The sequence below is a fragment of the Rhamphochromis sp. 'chilingali' genome (assembly GCF_963969265.1).
Source record: "Rhamphochromis sp. 'chilingali' genome assembly, chromosome: 9".
In the NCBI taxonomy this organism is placed as follows: domain Eukaryota; kingdom Metazoa; phylum Chordata; class Actinopteri; order Cichliformes; family Cichlidae; genus Rhamphochromis; species Rhamphochromis sp. 'chilingali'.
This window is the reverse complement of record NC_137936.1, coordinates 4,361,664-4,385,000: the sequence shown is the minus strand read 5'-3', so window position 1 is coordinate 4,385,000 and position 23,337 is coordinate 4,361,664. Positions and strand designations below refer to the sequence as shown.

At 38.2% G+C, this 23,337-nt stretch overlaps 1 protein-coding gene across 2 annotated transcripts in view; it reads left to right on the top strand.

Moving 5' to 3' along the window:
• The window catches only part of hdac11 (histone deacetylase 11), a 52,171-nt gene that overhangs the window by 15,254 nt on the left and 13,580 nt on the right, over nt 1-23,337 (top strand). For both annotated transcript variants that reach the window (XM_080892170.1, XM_080892171.1), the window contains 4 exons: nt 2,594-2,636; nt 9,323-9,399; nt 9,732-9,794; nt 19,820-19,916. In XM_080892170.1, the coding sequence (XP_080748296.1) occupies nt 2,594-2,636; nt 9,323-9,399; nt 9,732-9,794; nt 19,820-19,916 (280 nt within the window). The remainder of the gene's footprint in view (nt 1-2,593; nt 2,637-9,322; nt 9,400-9,731; nt 9,795-19,819; nt 19,917-23,337) is intronic.

The window sequence follows — 23,337 nt, the reverse complement described above, 5'->3', positions numbered from 1 at the left end:
TCTGCATATGGTTTTAGTGTGTGTTTTACAAAAAAACATCTAGATGCATGAAATAACTGTACAGTACTCAGCAGAAAATTCCAGGAGCAGGACAACGCCGCCACATTCCAGCACACAGATCACTGTTCTGCAGTAAAGTGCAACGCTCTTTAAGTGTTTAGGTGTTTTTTCTTTTGGAAGGTTCTGGCCTGTTGCCGACCATATACTGCTTTATCTGGCATGGAAGACTGTGCTTACACAGGGCTATTTTTTATGTAGCTGCAGAATCTACATTTAGTACTAACTACAGAACCTGAGGTGTTCACATTGTTTTATTACCTTTAGAAACTTTACATTACCTTCATGTTCAAGCTCTGTGACAATTTTGTATTAACAAAAGGGTTTCTTGAAAAGACTTGTGCAGACTTTGCTTTAAATTGATGCTTTCTGTAAAAGTTGTGAATTCAAAGGAAATAAAGGTTCTTGTTTTGTCTTGTGAGGGTGGAGACTTCCAAGGGAAAGCAGCCTAATAGAAAACCTGTGTTAAATATATATATTTCATATATAAAAGCTAATCTCTGTGGCGACAGAGTTTTAGGGGGAAGATGGGTTTTCTTTGTTGAACATATCGTGTGTTTGCACTTTTAAATGGAAATTCTCTTTCATGTGTTTTGGGGAATGGTTACTCAAGTTGTTTTAAGTAGGATGAACAGTCTATGTGACTTTATTTGAAACGTTTGTTGTGATTCACTTCTTTAAATCTGTAATGGTTATGTAGAAGGTTTCTTCTTTAAAATCCTGTTAGCTGTCTGTGTGTGTGTGTGAGGCAAATTGGTTTGAAAACATTAATATTTATATCCAAGTTTATCTGGAACGCATTCTTTCTGTCTGACAGGCGCATAAAAGCTAAAACTCATATTGACACATTATTTCTCTTGGATTTATATCTTAATATTTTTGGCTGATCTGATTGTTAAGAAAATATTAAATTGAAAGGTGGGAGTCCAGTGGAAATCATAAATCCTATAAATTGATAGATTTTTCTCAGGTAGTTTTTAGTGGCGCATAGGGAGAAACTGGAATCTGGGATCTGCCTTTTGGAGCGTTCTTATTGAAAACGGAGAAATAGAGAATAAGAAATAAATGGAGTACAAGAAGAAGACCTAAATGAACCTGAACTATATGCCCACTATAATGCAAACAACGCATATCATATGGTTTTCTCAGCATACGCTTGATAACAAATGTATTTTCTCTCGAAGACTGCATTCTGGGCCTGGTGGTCGATGGTGCACATGAGATTCGAGGGCTGTTGTAAAATATGCCTGATACGCTCTGAAACAGAGTTCTTGTTTTCCCCAGACAGAGTGGAGTGTTACCCACACACTCTGTTCGTGGCCAGACTGTGTGCATACATGCAAATTTGTATTATTACTCATCCATCAGAGAACCATACTGGCATTTACACACAATCTCCCCAGGTCACATCTCCTCTCATCAGCTCTCACACATGCTGGTCTGTAGAAGAACATGGCAGAGCAGCCACTCTTGCCTTTTCCAAGAGAGAAATCGTGACCTACCACGGCCTTATCGTTGTTTAAAAAAAAAAAAAAAAAACGTCTGACTGACGACATACTTGAGAACATTTTGAGTTTGAAGATTGAAACTACTTTCCTAAGAATGCCCTTTATTTGTGAAGCGGCTTAGATAAATAAGCCTTTAGCTAAACCAGGAGTGCAACCAGGCCCAATTAATGTCTTCCTGAGGTGTAAGCAGGCACATCAGGAAGACACTAATGAACTTGAAACGCTGCCCGTCTCACGTTTCTTAAGAAAGCTACTCTCAGGAGTAGATCTGGATCAGTGAGGCTCTGCAATGAAATCTCCAAAAGGAATTGTAAATATTCCTTTTACGTTGGTATTCTGCTGAATAATTCTTGGCTTCAGATATATTAACTTTTAAAGATTTTAGGTTTTTGGAGGGTAGTGCTCTTTAGTCCCACTTTCTTTATTTCTTTTTGTTTGACTTTTATAATATCCTGCTGTACACCACAAGCTGGTCTGTGTGGCTTCGGGTTTTTGTTCCATGACACAGTGACAGGGCTCCCATGGACAAGTTGTTTGGAAACCTGTCACCTTTTAATTACACGTCACTGTTGAAGTCTCAGCAGAGCAGAGCGCTTCGCATGGGACAAAGAAAAGAAAAGAAAAGAGCACGAGTCCACTTTATTTTTCCGGTTAACCCATTAACTTTGGCAGTAATTAAGTCTGTTGTTGTCCATATGCATATTTAGAAATAGTACATGTTTTACATAGTTAGAAGTCAGATTCACTAGTGGTACTTACTCGTTTTTAAATCCGTGCCATGCACAGAAAACCAGCATTAGAATGCATCACTTTGCACCTTTTATTTGTTGTTGTTTTTCAGTCAACATGAATCAGTTCATGGTGACTGCAGGAGCCACTTGAAGATTCCTGTTGCATTCTGTAGTTTATTTTTTAAAAGGTCATTTTCCTTTCAGGGGATTTTCTGTCTCTGTCAACCAGAAAGGATCATTTATACATTTTTATGGTCACATAAAGGCAACTGAACTGAAATATTGTCTCTTTCACAGGCAGGAAAACTTGCTGTTGAGCGAGGGTGGGCCATAAACGTAGGTGAGTTTGCAATATATGCACTGATCCATGCATCAGTAATACGTCTATCTGCAATCAGCTGATATATGTTTAGCTTTGATATGGGAAACGGTTTACCCCACACTCTTCACCTCCCTATAGAGCCTAGCTATGGAGGTTTCCATAAGATAGTGGTGTCACATGCCAGGTTTCCAGTGTCTTCAGCATGCAACAAAAGCCTTCATTTCCCACAGTGGTATTTGTATGCAGTCTTTGCATATAGCTTAAATTAGGTGGTGAATTATTATTATTTTTTATTTATTTTAGTAAAAAAAGAAAACTAACAGCACCAGCTGCTAGAATGGGAAAAACTAAACAAAACAAACAAAAAAATGTTTGTTTTTCTTTCCCCACTTAGCACAAATATGTTTTTGAATCATTTACAAAGGGAATGCTCCGTGTTAACGAGATGCTATAAACTCTTCAACATCAGCATCTGTTTCTGGTAGCTGTGAGTGAAACAGTGTTCAACGTAAAGTAGAACATGCTGATCAGTTTCCTTAGCTGCTTATCGCCTAGAGGAGGAGTGGCGCAAACATAACACTCGCCAGACATGGACCGTATTTTTCGCATCATAAGGCGCGTTAAGCAAAACAAAACAGTCAGACAAGTCAAATTTTATTCATCTCATTCTTCTTGCTTCCTCCACTTCCACACCATTGATTCATTAATGCTGAAATCTCTGGCAGCTGCTCTATTCCCATGTTGTTGCAGTTTATTAATGACTAACCTCGTATTTTTCTCCTGACTGAAGTTTGGTCCGTTTACAGCATCCTGCTATGCGATTGCATTTGTCCCTGACCACCGAGAACACTCACGTTAACTTTTATCGAGTGGGGAAAAAAGTTAGCTTGTTTATATTATGCTAACATAGCTGTGTCGCTAGCAGTCACGTAGCACATCATTATATACCAGCTAGTTCAACTTCAGTAACCCTGCAAAAGTCACTGCTGTTTAGTTTTCTGTCTTCTTTTATGTTTGAAGTGATAGCAGAGCTGTACGTTTGAATTTTTTCAAAAATCTCTCAGGCAGAACTAGAGATGGACCGATTCGATATTACGTATCAGTATCTGTCCAATACTGACCTAAATTACTGTATCAGATATCGAAGAGAAATAAAAAACGTAAATAAAATAACGTATCCCAGCTCATAACCTTAGCACGTCGGAGCAGTATGCGTCTCGTGATAGAGCGGCTGTAGCGTGTGAGACCTGTCGGCAGTCTGGTTGAGCATTTGGAGCCTCGCTGCGTGCTTCCAAACCGGCATTTCATCTCTGAGAAAGCTATCCCAGAGAAGTAAAGCAAGTGTGTAAGTTCATCTCTGTATGTTAGTAAAGCTTAACAACCGATATATGGAGCGACTGCCTCTTCTCTCTCCTCTCCCTCTCTTGCTGCTACTTCAATCATGAAACTGATCAATGATCAGCTGATCGGCTTTTCTGTCGCGGCTCCCGTCTGTCTTGTTTGTTTATCGCCCACTTCGCGCCAGAAAGAGGAAACCAGCGGATAAACAACAGCCGCACGTTTAAGCTTGATAAACTGTTGTTACACCAGGATCCTTTTCTATGCAGCTGACGGCTGGTAACTGTGCAGGGGCGGGTCTAGCAAAGTTTTGCCAGGGGGTTCGATAGGGCATTAACAGGGAAAGGGGGCACAAAAACATACTTTTTTTTTCTAATTGTCATGTCTAGCTTTTAATAAATAATTTTTCATTTTTCAATGTATAGAAGTCCATTATTGTATATAGTAACAATTAAGTCAAATTTATAACCTAGAAAGCTACAGTACTTTTACCTTTGCAATTCTGTTGAAGAAAGATGTTGAATCTATTTAATTATTGTAAAAAAAAATTTGACTTCTGTGCATTTTTTTTTTTTTTTTTTTTTTTTTTTTTTTTTTTACACGTGCTTTAAATTAAAGTCCATTACGTCAATTAAGCATGAGTGTGGAGGGTGGTTCCCTATTTTGTTTTGTTTTTGCTGGGAGTTTGCAGCCCTATTAGTTAGGTTGTTTTATATTTCCACTAAGTTCTCTTTAAAATACCAGAATAGGGAGGATGGTGCAGGTTTAAGTTTATTAGATTGATCAGTGTTGCTGAACTATGAAATATTTTGGGTGCAGTGTATTTTTGCATACAGGTATAACAGAATAGCTTTAGTGTTGCTTTGTTTAAAACTTGAGTATGAACTTATACAAAATGCAGCAAGATGCTTAAAAAAATGCATAATTCATACATACGATGCACCGCTGTTGATTTTTGAGAAAATTAAAGGATTTTAATATAGTGCGCCTTATAGTGCGGAAAATACGTTAGCATTTTTACAAGTGCTACTGGTCTGCCATTTAAGCAGCAGCCAGCTAGAGTCAGGTATATGTACACATTGCTTTCCTGGATATTCTGTATCACAGCAGCTAATGTCTCAGCTTAAATAAATGCGTTTGTTTGACTCTGTGATGAAGCGTCAAACAAATAAATTGCTCAGTTAAGCGGCCACAATGTTTTCATTTGGGATTTTTTGTTGTAAACTTTGCTGCAGGCTCACAGCAGAAACATGCAGGGTGTATCTATATAAAAGTCATTCATAAAGACAATGACATTAAAGTGGACATGAAATACTACATGGAGCCCTGGTTTTAAAAAAACTTAAACTTAACCTCCTAGGATCTGGCTTGATATCCACTCATGAGGACATTACACTGCCACTGTTCTATTGAAATTTGAAACAATTATGCTCATATGTGGATCTCATTTTTCTCAGAAACAAAATTTGGTTTAAAAAACAAATCTGGTAATGCTTTGGCAGCTGATGACTGTAAAAACAATCAGCCCAAATATAAGTAAGAGAAATTAAAAATGCATGCCGTGGAAGATTCCGGGTCTTAGGACGTTAACATTCTCAGTGAAGCTGGATTTAAGAAATAAGTGCTTAAAATTTTTAGAGCATGTTTTTTGCCAGTACAGAGCATGACGTCACTTTTATACTGCATGTTGAAAAACCAAAGAAACCAGCAGGTTCGAGCCTGTTTTGAGTGAGGTGACAGGTGGTTCACTGAAACAAGCTAGAGTCAGAAAAACTGGGATTTTTTTTTTCCCTCTTCTGGCCGTGTGTACCGTGCAGCACTATTTTATGCAATAAAACAGCATTTCTTTTCCCAAGCACACCTGAACATTTCACAAAATAATAGGTCACCACATGTGCATCACACCACAACTATAACTAATACATAGAAGACCTGACTAAACTAGAAGTGATCATTTTAAAATCTGTTTAAAATGTATCTAATCAGAGCTGATTGTTAATTAAACCTACAAATCTGTAATATAAGCTTAAAAAATACATGTATGCAATTCTTAAATGAAATCAACTACTCTGATTTAAGCAGAAATCGTGAGACTCATCTGTATGAAGGAGCAATTTGAAAAGATAGGTTTGGAAGCATTTAGTATTGACTGTAGGACCTCTTAATAAATTTGAAAAGAAATAAAACTCTTAGGACTCTATATTAGCATTTTATTCAAGATCTTGTTATTCAAGATCTAATCTCATTTTTCGGTGGACCCTGGGGCCTTCTTTTTCTGTTTTAGGCCCACGGCCACGAGGAGTCTTTTCCACGATGTATTCTTCTTTGTTTTTCCTGGAAGATTTTCTACTGGAGCAGCAGCTTCCCCCAGGACGGCCTGTGATTCGGGGACAAGGTGTTCCTCCTGCTCTGAAACCTTCTCAGCAGTGTTGAGGCTGGTTGCAATCACTTCTTTGATTTGTGATCTTAATCTCTCCACCTCTCGGATAAGTGACCGCTCCTTCTCCGAGGTATCATTTTGCTGGGCTCGGAGCTCACATATTTGCTGTTCTAGGTGTTCCCTCGTGGCCCTCGGGTCTCTGATGAGGAACCGATCTGTTAATGCGTTTTCTACGTGCAGTCTGTTCTCCTGGTTTAGATGATGTTGAATTTGCCCGAGTTCTTGTTGAAGAGCTGCGCTAGCTAGTAGCTCCCTGTTGTTATTCTTTTGCTGCTTGAATTTGTCACAGATCTTTTGCAACCTTCGTGCCTCTTTCTTTGCTTTCTTCTCTGCATTCATGTACTTGTTCTTCAGACGTTTCTCCTGTTTTAGTTTATTTGTCGCATTGTCCAGCTGTTGATGTAGCCGATCCGTCTTTTCAGTTGACTGTTTCATTGATGTATTCTGTGCCATCATGACGTTGATCTGACTGAGAAGTCTGTTACCGTGTCTCATAGCACTCTGCAAATTCGTATCCTTTTCCTTCATCTGCCTTTGGAGGTGCTCTATTTCAGTTTTCTGTTCTTCCAGCTTGGCGGCCCCTTGAGCAGCCTTTTTTTCTAGGCAAGCACAAAGAGTCTCAGCACTTTGGAGTTGATTCTTCAGCTTTTCCACTTGTGAAGCGAGCTTCCTCTTCTGATTATCAGAGTCCTGTAGCAACTTGGCTAATTTATAGCCTGACAAAGAACTCCAGTGAGGTTTTAGTGACTTGTTCATTTTTGTTGTTGGATTAAATGTTGTCCTCTCTGATGAGCTGTGCTGTTTCAGACAGGGCTGCAACTGACGATAGTTTATTTATAAGTTGGCATCAGGGAAACCGTAAAGAATGGAACCGCGTCAGTTTGAAGACATAAACAAGCTCCACATTGCTGTATACACTTTTGCACCAACAGTTTTACAAAGCATGTTATGAAAAAATGTGCACTGTATTTTCTTTCCTTATTCACCCAACCATATTGTTATATTACAATGACAACACTGAGAATATAGCATAAAACACACTTTTCCCTTTTTTCCTCATTGGACACACATCATTGCTGTTTCTGAAATTATTGCATGGTCATATTTTTATTACTTTCTTATAGGGCTGCCACAAACGATTATTTTGATAGTCGACCAGTCACCGATTATTTTTCTGATTAGTCGACTAATCAGATCATCATCCATTGGATGTACAACGTACAGCTTATTGCACCAGCAGCATCTGCTCTTATATAACTATCATTAGCTTACAGCTTTAAGTGTTTAAGGTCTGTGCTAACTAAAAATAAAGACAAGATGATAGTTTATTAATTTTTAATGAAATTTGCAGATTGTTTTGGTGAAGTTTAATAAACTCCTTGCTATCTAAAATATAACAGGACACTGGAGGATATTCTGGAGCATCTCACACTTCTGATAATCAGCTGTCTGCTTGATGTTTATTCAGCTGTGCAAAAACTATAACTTTAATCTCAGCCAAACCGATTTACTCAGGAACAAATAAAATACTAAAAAAAGCCAAACAATAACATTTTTAAGTTATCTAAGTGACTTATATATCATGTTTAACCTGAGTAGCGAAAGACGGCGGTGGGTTTGAAAACGATCTGCCGGGAGTCCGGTGTTCTCACAGCTCTAGTGACCTAGCCCCCGGCTAGCTATCGAGCTGGTGGGTAACAGACGTCTCTGAAAACGTCGGAGCGCTTTTGAAAATATGTGGTGTCTTGATAAACTGAGCAGATATTTGAAGTTTACACAGCTACATTCTCGCCTGAAAATATGTTAAACGTTTATTTTGTGACCCAGAAAGAATAATAAGAGTAATATTAAAACTAACCAGCTGCCGCCATTGTTGGAAACGGCAGCATCCTGCACAACGATGGCGACAGGTCGGCGAGACGTGATTGTGGATGCCGCTCAGGTGCGTCCGCCTCCCCAGCAGCCGCGCCGCAGACCACGCCCCGCCACAGTACTTTTCTCTTGTCCCCTTAGCTCCTAGCCTACTCGCTAGCAGCAATCAAATCAGGAGTGACATGTTTAGCCGCATGTTCTCCTTAAATTGCTGTCTGTCTGAATAGTATCCAAAAAAAGCGATGGGCAGCTTTACTGACCGAGAAGATAAAGAGTCTCATTTAGCTGTTACTGATGTTAAAGGGGCCGTACACTGTATTAGGAACTGGGGTATGTAAACCTCAGATCAGGGTCATTGGGGTAGTTTGTGTTGAGATTATGATTTAAAAAGAATAAACACAATTGTTTGACAATAAATGTGTTTAGCCTTCCAGAAACCATGAATGAAAGTAAAGTTTTTGTGCTATCATTCATATTCTCTGAAAAATGGTTAAGAAATCATAAATTCTTTCAGGGTAAATCAACTTATGAGAGCAACTGTATGTTAATATAGCACCACCTTCAGTTAGCTTTACACAAATATAGAAACATCTTTTCTCAACACCATAAGGATGAAGAACCCTTATAAAGGACTGTTTTTGAAAGCTAGGCAATAATGATCGTCATATTTCACCAGCCACCACATATTTCTCTGTATTTTAATACTCTGTATTTTAATGAACGTGACCAAATCAGGTCAGAGGAGACTATATTTCTTAACCTGAACGAAGGCTTCTCATCCCAGTTGTTAAAAAGGTCTCTTCACACAGTGCTTTTCCCTGTAGACTGCTGCTGTCCTAGCATTACAGCAGCATTAGAACAGTCCCATTTGGTGTCAGTAGTCCCACTGTTATACCACATGGGAAAAGCAGCCATTTTTATAAGGTGCAATAAACTCAATAACAGCCCATTTTAAATCGGCATTTATAGCCATTTTGAATAATGGACTTCTTAGAAACCTGCTCGGTTAGTCTAATGGCCCTGAGACAGAGCCTGTGAATTTTCTGTTTCCCAGGAGGAGGCTTCCACCACTGCTCCAGCGACAGAGGAGGTGGATTTTGTGCCTATGCTGACATCACTTTGGCCATCAAGGTAAAACTGAATCAGACACTTTTTTTTTTAGATTCCCCATTATTTAACACATTGACTTGACACTCATTGTTAAAACTGCCATTATTAAAAATCAAGGCATGAACCCAAACGCACAGTTGGAAAAAGGAAAGTTTTCACTAGAACAGCCATAAAGTACAAACAGGAATCGCATGAAGCTCATTGTTCTTTATGGACGAGTTAAAAGATTAATTTGGGCATTGTGAACATTGTTCTGCTTGAGTTTTTAATGTAATTCCATGTGAGATGTAAAAGTTTTTCTCATGCTGGGGATGTGTGTTCAGAAAGCAAATATTTTCTGATTTATCTCTCAGTTTCTGTTTGAGAGAGTCGAAGGCATCTCCAGGGTGACCATCATCGATCTGGATGCTCATCAGGTGAGCCGATACATCACTTCTCTCCATGTCAATTCACACCGCTGCTTAGCAGCCATCATTGATGACAAAATAGCCCCACTTTTACTGCCAGAGCCTCCCTGCAGGCAAATTTGGCCCTTACCATCAGATTCAGCAGAATGTATCTTAAAACGTCTCCGCTGACAAACAGCCGAATGAATACAGGCCTATGCAAACAGTAGGATGTCTTCAGCAATGTTAGGTACCTTGTTTGTTTGGGCTTTTTTCATATTGTGAAAAATGCGTCCTAACCATGATAAAGAATCACTTTTGATATTTTTTTTAATTAAAACAATGGCTATTCTTACAACTACAGCTTGAAAATGTTTAAGGCCAATATTGATTAATTTCATTCTGATGTTTTTTCAATAATGTTGGAAAAAACAGAATGAATGCTGTTCTTGAAGGTCATTTCACCTTTGTTGTGGAGATTTGAGGAAAATGAGTGAAAAACCAGCATCCAGACATCATATTTCTGTATTCCTGCATGTTTCCAAAAACTGTTTGATATACTTTGTGAGAATTTTGATAAATGCAGGGATCTCCGTCCATCATGGGATACTTCCCCACTGACCTAATCCCCATCTCACTCACGTGTTTGTTCGTGTGTCCTTCTGGGCACATGGCGGGTGCCTCTTGCTATGTTAAAAGGTGGAGGGGTGTATTTGTTTATGAATGCAAGTAGCTGTAATTTGGCATCTTAATCAAAAATAATAATGTTCTTTATTATTTTTCTTTGTTTTTGTAAAACAGTACATTTGTAAAAAAAATCATAAGTAACAACAATAGTTTTATTTTAGAAATTAAAAATAAATTATGACTAAAGAGGTTGTGCATACAGGTGGATTAACAATTAATTTGGTAATTACCAGTGCTGTTAGTTTAAGGCAGCTTTGACATAAACTTGCATTAGGTGGTGGTGTAATACATTTAACACTGTATAATAATGCTGTGCATCATTTGTGGGCTGAACTCTCTTAAGCTGTAGAAAACAATGACTCAACCTTTTTAAGACCCTGATTAACATATATTTGCCTTAAGATGTATTTTCAGCATAATGACTTGTATCCACCACCAATTAGGCTTAAGAATTATGCAAACACTGATGATGTCTTAACAACCCGTGTTCAAGGCTGCATTGTATTAATAGCCTGGCATTCATTTTTGAGACCAGTTTGCACGTAATAACCTACATCTATTGACAAATGGTAGGGATCAATATAGATGCTGAGTGAATTATTCATTAAGACCAAAGAATAAACCTACACTGTCCTCTTAGCAGATAATTGGGCCGAGAGAAAAGCAGTAACCTGTGGCTCAGGTGATTGAGCAGGTCGGTGGATTGATCCCCGGTTTCTCCTGTCCATGTGTCGGAGTTGCCCCCAGTGCAACCATCCAGTGTTAATTCAATTCAATTCAATTTTATTTACTGTATATAGCGCCAAATCACAACATAAGTCGCCTCAAGGCGCTTCATTGACACAGAGAAAAACCCAACAATCATATGATCCCCTGTGAGCAAGCACTTTGGCGACAGTGGGAAGGAAAAACTCCCTTTTAACAGGAAGAAACCTCCAGCAGAACCAGGCTCAGGGAGGGGCGGGGCCATCTGCTGCGACCGGTTGGGGTGAGAGAAGGAAGACAGGATAAAAGACATGCTGTGGAAGAGAGACAGAGGTTAATAACAGATATGATTCAATGCAGAGAGGTCTATTAACACATAGTGAGCGAGAAAGGTGACTGGAAAGGAAAAACTCAATGCATCATGGGAATGCCCCGGCAGCCTACGTCTATTGCAGCATAACTAAGGGAGGATTCAGGGTCACCTGGTCCAGCCCTAACTATATGCTTTAGCAAAAAGGAAAGTTTTAAGCCTAATCTTGAAAGTAGAGATAGTGTCTGTCTCCCGAATCCAAACTGGAAGCTGGTTCCACAGAAGAGGGGCCTGAAAACTGAAGGCTCTGCCTCACATTCTACTTTTAAATACTCTAGGAACAACAAGTAGGCCTGCAGAGCGAGAGCGAAGTGCTCTAATAGGGTGATATGGTACTACAAGGTCATTAAGATAAGATGGGGCCTGATTATTTAAGACCTTGTATGTGAGGAGCAGGATTTTGAATTCAATTCTGGATTTAACAGGAAGCCAATGAAGGGAAGCCAAAACAGGAGAAATATGCTCTCTCTTTCTAGTCCCTGTCAGGACTCTTGCTGCAGCATTTTGGATTAGCTGAAGGCTTTTCAGTGAGGAAGTAATAAATGCATGAACTAGTTTTTCAGCGTCACTCTGAGACAGGATATTTCTAACTTTAGAGATGATGCACAAATGGAAGAACGCAGTCTTACATATTTGTTTAATATGTGCATTGAAGGACATGTCCTGGTCAAAAATGACTCCAAGGTTCCTCACAGCGTTACTGGAGGCCAAGGTAATGCCATCCAGAGTAAGAATCTGGTTAGTTACCATATTTCTAAGATTTTCAGGTTAGCATGTGTGTGAATATTGGATAGAAGTGCTGAGGTACAGAGAAAAAGCATTGTACAAATGTGTGTGTGACTTGTAGTTGAAAGCACTCTGTGTGCTCAAATTGAGTAGAAAGGCACTATATAAGTATCGGTCCATTTACTATGACATATAACGTTTTCTTGTGAGCAGTGTAATAGATTCTACGACGCTGTGATGCTTTTTCACAGCGAAGCAGTAATGATTTTTAGGTTGAGTTTATAAGACGCTTGCTTGGAGTCCAGCTCTGAGAGCATATTCTTATCTGTCTGTTACGTTTATAAAGCATCACCTATGTGATGCAAAACCGAAAATATGGATTTTGTGATCTCAGATACAGATATCTATTGATCATTATATAGTCTATAATACTTAATGCTTAATAAAGGGGAACAGTTAATTATTTTCTGCAATATAGAGCAACACTATGTCTGGAAGGAGAGAATCTGTTCAAACCTGACTTACCTGTACCAGGACAATCACTGATGCTTTCTAAAATCGTTTGCTATGATGACATCTCTGCAGTGTGTTTTTTCATAGCTCAGTATTGCATCACAGGTAGGGCTGCTCGATTATGGCAAAAATGATAATCACGATTATTTTCACTGAAATTGAGATCACGATTATTTGACGATATTTATTTAACCCTTTAAGACCTACTATAGAACCAAGTCCACCAGAGCTTATATTATTTTTTTTACATGCTGTAGTGCCATTTGTGGGAGCATTTCAAGTTGCTATACAACTGTTATAGCCCATATTTTACTAATATGTATGCATTAAGTCCATAGTAATTACATAAATTGCAAAAAAGTGCAATAAACTACAAAAAAAATTGAAAATCGCTTTTGTTTTGTTTACATATATTTCTACTTGGAGAAATTTAAGAGGCTTATCCCTCAAAACTTTAAATACAATAAAGTTGCAAAAAATAGTTTACAACAACAGAAAATTTATTTTGAGTGTCTTCATAGTTTTATTTTGGAGATACAGCAATTTTTATATACTGCAGGAAAAAACAAAAAACAATCCTATGATGCAAATTTGCAAAGAAAACAGCAGGTGCATCATTTCACTGTGGGAAGTGTTACGAACAGCTGATGGATCGGCAAAGCGTGTTTCTGGAATATTATGTTTTTGTTCCTGCAAGCGCTTTTTATGCAATTTTTGCAAAGCTATATGTGGAACGAAACCGTGACCGAGGACAAGCTGATGGCATAAGATGTAAGTACAACTCCTCCGGTTTCATATGCAAAACAAATTATTGCGCTAGCTTACACGGTTCAGGTTCTACAGGGATTTAAAAATAGTTACGCAAAACGGAGCGTGCTGCTCTGACCGGCTTTAAAGGGTTAACAATGACTTTAAAAAAATAATATAAAATAGTGTGCAACACCACTGAAGTTTTTTTTTTTTTAAAAAACTCTCTTTTCAACCAACGGCAGTCACTCTCCAAATAACTTCTGCTTAGCTTTCCGAGCTTCCCTCGGGTCCTCTTAATCAGCGGTCTCCAACCTTTTTTGCGCCACGGACCGGTTTATGCCCGACAATATTTTCACGGAACGGCCTTTAAGGTGTCGCGGATAAATTAGGGAGGGGCTAATAATCGGCTCAGTCATTTTTAATGATCGTTGAAAGCCCAGATCGTAATCGTGATTAAAATTCAATTAATTGAGCAGCCCTAATCACAGGTTTCGTCACTTTGAATAAATGCTTGGGTGGGCCAGCTATATTAATGAAATATTTATGTATATTTTTTACCCAACCATCGGTTTGGCCTATGTCAGCTATAAAGGGCAAAAAGTGAGGTACACTCTGGAAAGGTGGCACAGGGCTAAGGCAGAGAGACAGACAATTACTCGTACTCGCATTCACAGTTAATCTAGCATGCATGTCTTTGGACTGTGAGAAGTAGCTCAGGTAACCAGAGAAAGTCCACGCAGGAAGGCCCAAGCAGCGACACAAGGTCGCAGCCGCAGCATTTTACTGCATTGTATTTTGTACCAAATCATCATCAGTGGCCGACAAGTGGTGCTCGCTTTCAGACATGTCTGGGTTTGTGTTTTTGTTGTGTACACTAGTTCACAGCCCTCGTATTTAAGTAAGCATGGATGCGCCTTCTTTTTTCATGTACACATCTTTGCCTGCTGGCGATGTACCACTACAATACTTCAAACTGTTGAAATAAGTTGAAACTTTTTCACAAAGACCCTTGGGACTGTCAACCAGCTTTTAAGTTATTACCTTTATTCTCCTAGGAGTTCATTCCAAATCATCTCAACCAGGCTTAGACTGAATGATTACTGCTTTCTCGCTCTCACAAACACACACTCACACAAACAAACATACACTATAAGCCAGTGTCAAGATTTCGCTGGCACAAAGTCCATTGCTTACATTTCTTGCCCTAAGAAGTTACCCAATTTTTATTGGCCTCTCTCAGTGCTGGTTTCTTTGCAGCAATTTAGTCATGAAGTCTTTATCCACACAATTTCTTGTAACAGTTGATGTTGAGAAAGGTCTACTACTTAAACTCTTAAGGATTGATGCAGGCTCTAATGTGAGGTGAAGTTAGCTGGTAATTTAGGTGGCTAACACTAATGGACTCATTCTCTGCAGCAGAGGGAACTCTTGGTCTTCTGTTTCTTCAGGCAGTCCTCATTCTAGCATTTGAAGGTTTTCAAGATTGTATTTGAAACTTTTAATGTTTTAACTATACATTGGTAAAACACAACTGATGCTGACAAATACATTAGTACAGTTAGAAATTCCAGGGACCGTTCACCATCACTGACATGCAACAATTTTATGATGATGGTGGGTAAAATAATCCCATTCTAGGAGATTAGGGGGTTAAGATGTTGCTCGTCAATATCTTGATAGTTTTTGTTTGCTCACTAATTTGTGTTTTTCTTTTCTTTTTTTCCTGTGTTGTTTTTATAAAATTTATAAAAGTTTTTTTCTGGAACGTAGATAATAGTTAGAATATTTTAATATAGAATACAAAGAAAGGGACAAATACTCATCTTATGCTTTATGAGTAGGGATGGGGAAACAAGAACCAGTACTTCCATTACTTGGAATTTTTAGTCTGCTTATCGATTCAGCTTATTGGTTCCACTTGCACCAGGACAGAAACAGCTGCATTATGTTGCTTACACAACTTTGGCATTAGCAAGCAGCTGCACAGACAGCATGCTAATGCTAAACTAGCCAAGAACCCAGAGTGATGGTAAAGCTGAGTGAACTTTGAACCCAGGCCAGCAGCCAGACTCTGAACAGTTAACAAACTGATGAGCAGTCAGTCTGCATCTTCATTTTGTACTTGTTAATGTTTCTACAGTTGAATCACCGCAGGGATCTCTTTAAAGTCTCTCTGTGCCGGTTTCCATCTTTGCTTTGTGCTGTCGCTTTGTGTTCATACCTTTCGTATGAATACCTTTTCGAGAAAAATCGTACGTGTGTCCTCATTAGATCAGAAATTTGTCTTTGTGTCTGTAGCCTGAGGATTATATTAATTTTTATAAATCTCTATTTGTGAGAGTGAAATGAAATGATGGGATATGCTATCACTACGTGGGTGAGCATGTATGAGAAGTGGTTTTCTAAACAGCTTCTCATTTTGAAATCAATCTTTCTTTTCCATACTGAAACCTTGTTATTCTGTGTTCCAATTTTGACTTTAACTCTGTTTTATTGGCATTGAATTAAAACAGACATTAATTATAAATCACCAAAACTACAGTGTATGTGTATAAACAGTCAGCAGCCTAAAAAAATATTCTCTGCATCTCTGAGATGGAAAAAATGGATTTTTCTTTAATACTCTTTGATTATGATTTGTTAAGCATTAATGGATGGTTCTTATATTTAATACAGATGTTCAAGCTAAGTTAGGGAGGATATGTTCCAAAGAACTGAGGGAAAAATCCTGTTTGAAGGCTTTCAGCTGACACTAACAAATGACAGTGAAACAGCAGTCTTTTATTGTACAGTACAGGATGTGAGGAAGAAGATAAGATGAATAAGACTGGAGGCAGCAGGAGCTCAGGCAGCATATGAGATGATTTATAGTCTCCACATATCTTTTGGATTTAGAGGACAGGGCATTCACTTATGTAGTCATTTTCTAAAAGAAGTCCGTGTGACCCCTCAGTTCAGTATGTTGGTTTATTCATACAGTATAAAATACAACTACATGCAAAAGTTACAGTTGTCTATAACCTTCAGATGCATCCGTGTCTTGATTTTTATTATGTGATGTCTACAATGCATCTCTAAAATAACCTAAGAGCAAATAAATATGTCTTGGCTGTTCTGGAGAAGCTTCAGGTGGGTCTTTCAAATTCTTTAACCTATGTGCTACATGCAGTCCCATTTCATCTCAAGTTCTCCAAACTATTAAAAAAGAGAGGAGAAAGAAAACAATCTGTGTGTATATCATTACATGTCCATCCAAAGTTACCAATTAAAATAGGATGTATTCTGCTTTTCTGTATTTCCTGTCATATATATACTATTATACAGAGTTTATTCAGTGAAACCTCTGGTCAGTTAGGTAGCAGAGGGTGTTGTTAATCGGTTTCAGCTGCTTTGCTGTTACTGAAATTAACAACTGATGCACTAAAGGGTCAACAATGAGACAATCCCCAAACTGGAATGGGTTTACAGTTGGACAGTTTTTCCCTCATCATTGTTTCTGACTGGATATGCAAAGAGGAACAGGATGGACATTGTAGTGCCTACAAAATGCCCTCCAACACACCACTGGTGTGAATGTCTCTAACCAAACAATCAGAGACTGACTTCATTAGGGTGGGCTGAGGACCCAGTCTCCTCTAGTATAGGTCCTGTATATTTGGTATTTGCACCCTGTGATTTTCAGGGTCTGGAAAAGCTGTGGGGAACATTATCCTGCCTGTAACATTGGCCACCATGAGCAGTCTGGTGGTAAGTCCTTGATGGCCTGTGAAAGCTTAACCATGCATGGACACAGAGACCTCCACAGACTAGGCAATGGCACCCTGGCTGCCATTAGGTATCAGTATGAAATCCTTGGACTCATTGTTGGACCCCGCAGTGGTACAATTGTTCAATTTAACTGACATCCCGTGATCTCTGCTTGCCACGTCACTACTACTGTCTTCCTGTTTTGATGCCTCTTTAATGTGGTTGTCTAAGGAACAGAGCTCGGTGGCTGTAAGGGGGCAACGTGACTTACCTTTCTCCAAACCGCATGTCGAAGTGTCCTTGGTGAATATGGCTTTTAGTATAGAAGCACTTTAAGTGCTCAGTAAGAGCAGAAAATTGTTGCATAAATACCTGTGATTTGCTATTTGCCACACCAGTCTGGCTGAGCACTGTAGCCCCACCCACATGCTCTTCAAAACCTTTTGTTTTAGAGGGACAACCATGCATGATATTTTTGATTTCAAAGTTTATGATTATGAATATATAGATTACTGGAGTCAACCATTTTTATTTGGTTTGATGAATCAATTCCACTAATGGAGTGAAGTTTTTTTATAACTGTATCTGTTGATTATTATGATACTCTTCTGTCCTCTCTGACCAGAGTAATAGGATCATAAAAAATGTCCCAGCACATCTCTAATATAGACTTTTTTCCCCCTTATTCAGAAGTTGTTTTCATTCACACACCTAAAGTTATCTGGGTTATATGTCTATATGGGCTGCTGATGGATGATGGGAGAGCTGATTGCAAATGGTTTAAGAAAAATAAAAATAAATGTAAAGGTTTTCTTTCTTTTTTTTCTTCTTCTTGGATTACCCGACAGCAAACCGGCTGTAATATATCTGCACGGCCTTGATAAAGTTGTTCATCAAAATTGACTTGGCTGCTTGGCTTGGTTTCCTCGATGAGAGGAAATTTATTATAAATCAAATTGTAATATTCATTGAAATACATTTTTTGCAAATTGAGACCAGAAAAAATCTAAAGGCTTAGTCCAAATTGACATTCAACGCTATAGCTGATAATCGAGTAAAAGAAAAATGTGCCCTCTTTTAATTGGAGGTTTTATGCATCATCATCATATAATAAAAAGATCATCTGGTCCTTTGCAGGTCTTAAGATTTGGTAAATACAACCTCAACAACATGTAACATGTTAAACTGTCCCATTATTTATTCATGAAAAACTAAGCCTAAACATATTCTCAAACCCTCTTGTTGAATAATAATTGCTGTAATATTCAGTTTCACTCTCACTAAATAACTAGTACATCTAGTTTCTTCAGGATTTATAAGAATGTTTGTTAATATCGTTCATCTAAAAAAGTCATGTTTTCTACTAAGTTTAGCCTTCACATAAAGTGAAGTCAGAGTTTGGTATCAGGGAGTTTTATAATATAATAATAATTAAATTAAAAGTAATTAATAATGAACAATCCAGCGGAAGTACAGTTCGGGTTACAGACTCAGTGTAGTTTTTTGCTGCTCTTTTAGAAATTGTATGTTTGCCACTGCATGTCCGTCATGCATGTCACTCCATGACATGCATGACGGGCATCATGGCATCAACCCACTGAAAGCGTTCCTTTTTTGACTGCAGCTGGGAGAGATTTACTTCTCACAAGCAAACCCACAGCGTCAGACTGAGCTGTTCACACAGTGAAGCTGTTGTTGCATCGTGGAGTCAGCGTTCTGGAGACTGGTGATTCTTTATTTAATTGTCTGCTCTCGATGCAGCATCTGCCTTCTCTGCTTTCACAGCATTTGAGCTAATGTTGGGTCCTCGGTGACACTGTGCCCACCACTTTGTTCATTTGTCATTGTTTTAGATCCATGCTATTTTTTATATAAACATTATTATATTTAGTTCTGCATTTATCTGTGACATTTGTCATAAATGTAATATTTAAGTTTAATGATGAATTTCTATAGATGTTGCAGTCCTAAGCCCTGCTTTGCTCCACTCACTCACTTGATCTTTACTTTGGATTTGTCGTTGAACCAGACATGAGAGCCTATCAAGCAGCCATCTTTACCATTCATCATATAAAAATGCATTACACAGTCATTGAGCATGATGCTCAGCTGGTACAGAACAGTCCTTCACGTCCCATACAGCCATTATTCCATCCAGTACTACTAAACTTGGCACAAAGCCTAATCTCCTGACAGCAGCCAGACACTTTGAGTGACAAATGGAGGGGAGGGAATGAAAAGTGATGGAACAGCTGTGAGTTTTTTGAAAGCATTTTTAACATTTAATGCCGCCAGATGACAAGACTATTTATTCCTCATCTGCTGCTGTCAGTCAGCGCAGCATGTCTCGGGTAAACAAATGGGTCTGAGGGACACCTGTGTGGACCTCGCCACTTTCAAATGATGTACTGTAGCTGACTGTCAAAGACATCTTCAAATGTGAAAAAGGCTTACTTGATTCAGTTTGTCAGTGCTTAATGATGTTTGGAGAAACAGCGACAGCATCAAAATGTTTTCATGGTTTTTTTTAATGGCACGTGGTCCTGCTGTTTTACAGGGAAATGGACACGAGCGTGACTTTCTGGACGACAGGCGAGTGTTCATCATGGATATGTACAATCGCTACATTTATCCTGGAGATGAATATGCCAAAAGTGAGTGAAAAGCACCGTCGATTTTCCTCTCAAACTGCCTCTTTTGACCTTTCAATTCATAACAATTTTGAAATAATTCGTACCTTCAAACAGGTTTATGCCGTTCACATGTTCTATAGGACGTAAATGCATGAGAAAAACAAACCCAACACTTGTCCAAATACCCCATCAAGGTTGAGGTAGTAGCAGTGGTTAGTTGCCTTCCCCCACTCCCATCCCTTAGATGTCACTGTGTTTTAATTATGCTGTGATTTCCCCGAGCACTACAACTCACTCTGTTAGCACTCAGTGGGAAATCTAGCACGCAGCAGTCCCTGCAACACCATAATCATGGCTTCTGCACAAATTAATCTGTCAATACATTGAAGCTCCTCTGACAGGGACCACATTCCACTGTGTAGCCCCGATTCTAACAATACTCTGCAGAGCAAATGTCGCAGTCTGCCTTTAAAAAAATTCTCTCCGTCCTCCATCCAGTTATCTTGCTTTGCACAATTAATTGAATTTAAGACATTTTATAATTGTCTGTCCCCTTAAGAGAGTAAAATAAATGTATATTCTGGCTTGTTTAAGATAAAAAAAACTGCCGTCGTATTCTTTTTCATATTTTTTCTCTGAGACACATTATTTCTCTGTACCTTTAGAGCCCAAGCTTATGTTTTTTTTTTCTTGAAAGTCTTGTAAAAACTACCAAGAACTTTTTGTTTGACTTTAATGTGCCGTTGCACTGGCTCGTCCTGCTTTTACTGCCTTATTCTGTTTAAAAACAGAATAATTAACCTTTTTCATAATTTTCAAGTTTAATTAGTATCAATGGAGTTAAAGCACTTCTGCAGAATTGTAAAATTTTAGAATGAAGAAATCCAGTTACCTACATTGATATTCTATTAAAAAAATCAGATGTTGTTTTAGTTTGATTTGTTAATCATGTATTACTAAAGAAAGTCAATAAAATCTACTGTAAAATATACATGAAAAGGTCTCATAAACAAAAGTCGGAAGAGCTAAATCACACATTGGTCCGGCATCCTTACTTGATACTTGTTATAAATAATTAGCCATCTTCTCCAGTGTCCGTCATACACAAATACAGGTAAAGGGAGCAATGTTGACCTTATTGTTACAGTTTAATGTATTGCTGGTTAAACATGTAATTGATGTGGGTGCTGCTTTTACATGTCACATCCACTGTGTTGAAGATCAGACACGTAACATCCAGCATCCTTGTTATAGAAGTTTGGTTAGTTTATTTTTTTTAAACTGGGGATGCTGAAGATGTAATTTAAGTTGTTTTTACACCTAAAGCCACTTTCACCTACTGACACAGCGCTTTAATCAATCAGTGATAATTTTGTCAACTTATAATTTTCATTAGTTTTCGTTGGCGACAAGAACGAATGCTTGAGGAAAAACACTATGATAAAATGTATTGACACTTTCGTCGATGAATTAAATGCTCCCATTAAAACACAACGTGATGAGAATTCTTGGGAGGAAGAGAAGAGCAGACACATTTCGTGTTTGATGTTAAGGAAAATAAGATTTTTGCAAACGGTGTGGAGAAACTCTCACCGGTAAAACATTTTAGTCAAAGGAATCTACTTCAGAGTTTATCTGTGATAATCTTATATTTTATCAACTGAAACTAAACTAAAATAAATCTGATGGCTAAATTATGACTAAAACTAAATCAACATTTGCTGTAAAAATTAACACTGTATTCAGTACACTTTAAAGGTGCAATATGTAAGATTAATGTTCACAAGTTACAAGTGTAACTTTAGGTGTCTAGCTCTGAAATAAGAAACAAAGAATTACAAGGAATTAGAAGCTTTTCCCATTAATGAAATGTGGTCATATGCAGTGGTACAGACCAGGCATGCAACATGAATACACAGGTGTCTAAACTGACAGCTGTTATTTTAGATTCTGCTAATAGTCTTAGCTAGCTCATAGTTTTCCAATGAACAGCAGCTCTCTGACTGAAAATGGCAACAGTAACTCAAATAAACACATTATAACCATGGGAACAAAGAGGGCATCCTTACTGAACTTTGAAGCACCAAGAACAAGAAACACAGACTCACTAAAATAGGACGGCATAAGGCTGTAAAAATGTTGCCTGATCAGTGTTGATTTCAACATTTGAAAGGTAGGGTCAGGATTTGGTGTAAAATATATTAAGATATTTTCTTGGCACATATTGGATCACTTAGTACCCAGTGAGCATGATTTAAACACAACGTATATGTAGTATTGTATGACCAGAGTGTAGCCATCTTTTTATGGATGCTTCCACAGGACGCAGCATGATTTCACAAAGCTGGCCTCAGTAGCAGATCTCAATCCAAGAGAGCACTCTTGGGATTTGGTGAAATTCAAAGCTGAAAAATCTCTATGTGATGCTATGGAACAAAATCTCTAAGGATTGTTTCCAGCGCTGCGTTGAGTCTGTTTTATGAAGAATTAAAGGAGTTCTGAGAGCAGAAAGGGCTCCGACCTGGGACCAGTAAGGTATCTATAAAGTATCCATATACAAACACAAAGACTCCAAAGTAGATCTGCATTGATTTCAATATCTTATTCATTGTCTTTTTACACCACCGTTTTTCAGGTGCAAGTGCTCTTTAGAATGAAAACTACGATTAGCATCCATGAGTAAATCGAATTAAAGTATCATTAATGCTTTATTTGCTCTGTCTGTAGCCCCACTCCTGTGTGACTTCTGTTAACCAAAAATATGGCGTGGGCCGTGTTTAAGCTTTACTTAAAAACTCCTTTGTCCCACACGCCATCAGACTGTTTAACTCCTCCCTGAGGGGAGAGGGAGGGGAAACAGGAGGACAAAGGAGGGGGGAACAACTAAGCTGTAGTGCCTCTTCACCTCACTGTGCAATACCTTTTGTGCAATACTTTTGTAAATAGTCAACGGTGCAATAGACTCAATACTTGAAATGTGCAATTCACTTGTATTTTTATTTTTATTCCTATTTATTCTATTTATCCCCTTCGTATATTTTATTTATATTGTCTCTGTATTTATATATATATGTGTGTGTGTGTGTGTGTGTGTGTGTATTATATATATATATATATATATAATATTCTGTAACTCTGTAACTTCTGTCGGTGCTGTGCTTTTTTGGAAATCGAATTTCCCAGAGGAACCCACCCGAGGGATTAATAAAGTTCTATCTAATCTAATCTAATCTAATCTAAGCTTTACCCTTCCATTTCACTGATTTATACTTGGTGGTTAATGGTCTCACTCAGTGTCATACTATGTCAAACTGCTTGTACTTTTCAATAAAACTGTCTAACCTATTAATAAAAAGTTTTTCTAATATGTATTAAAACAGGGGAAGTATAGACACAAATCTGAGGTTGGAAAGATGATGGCTACTTCCTGCTTTATCTAACA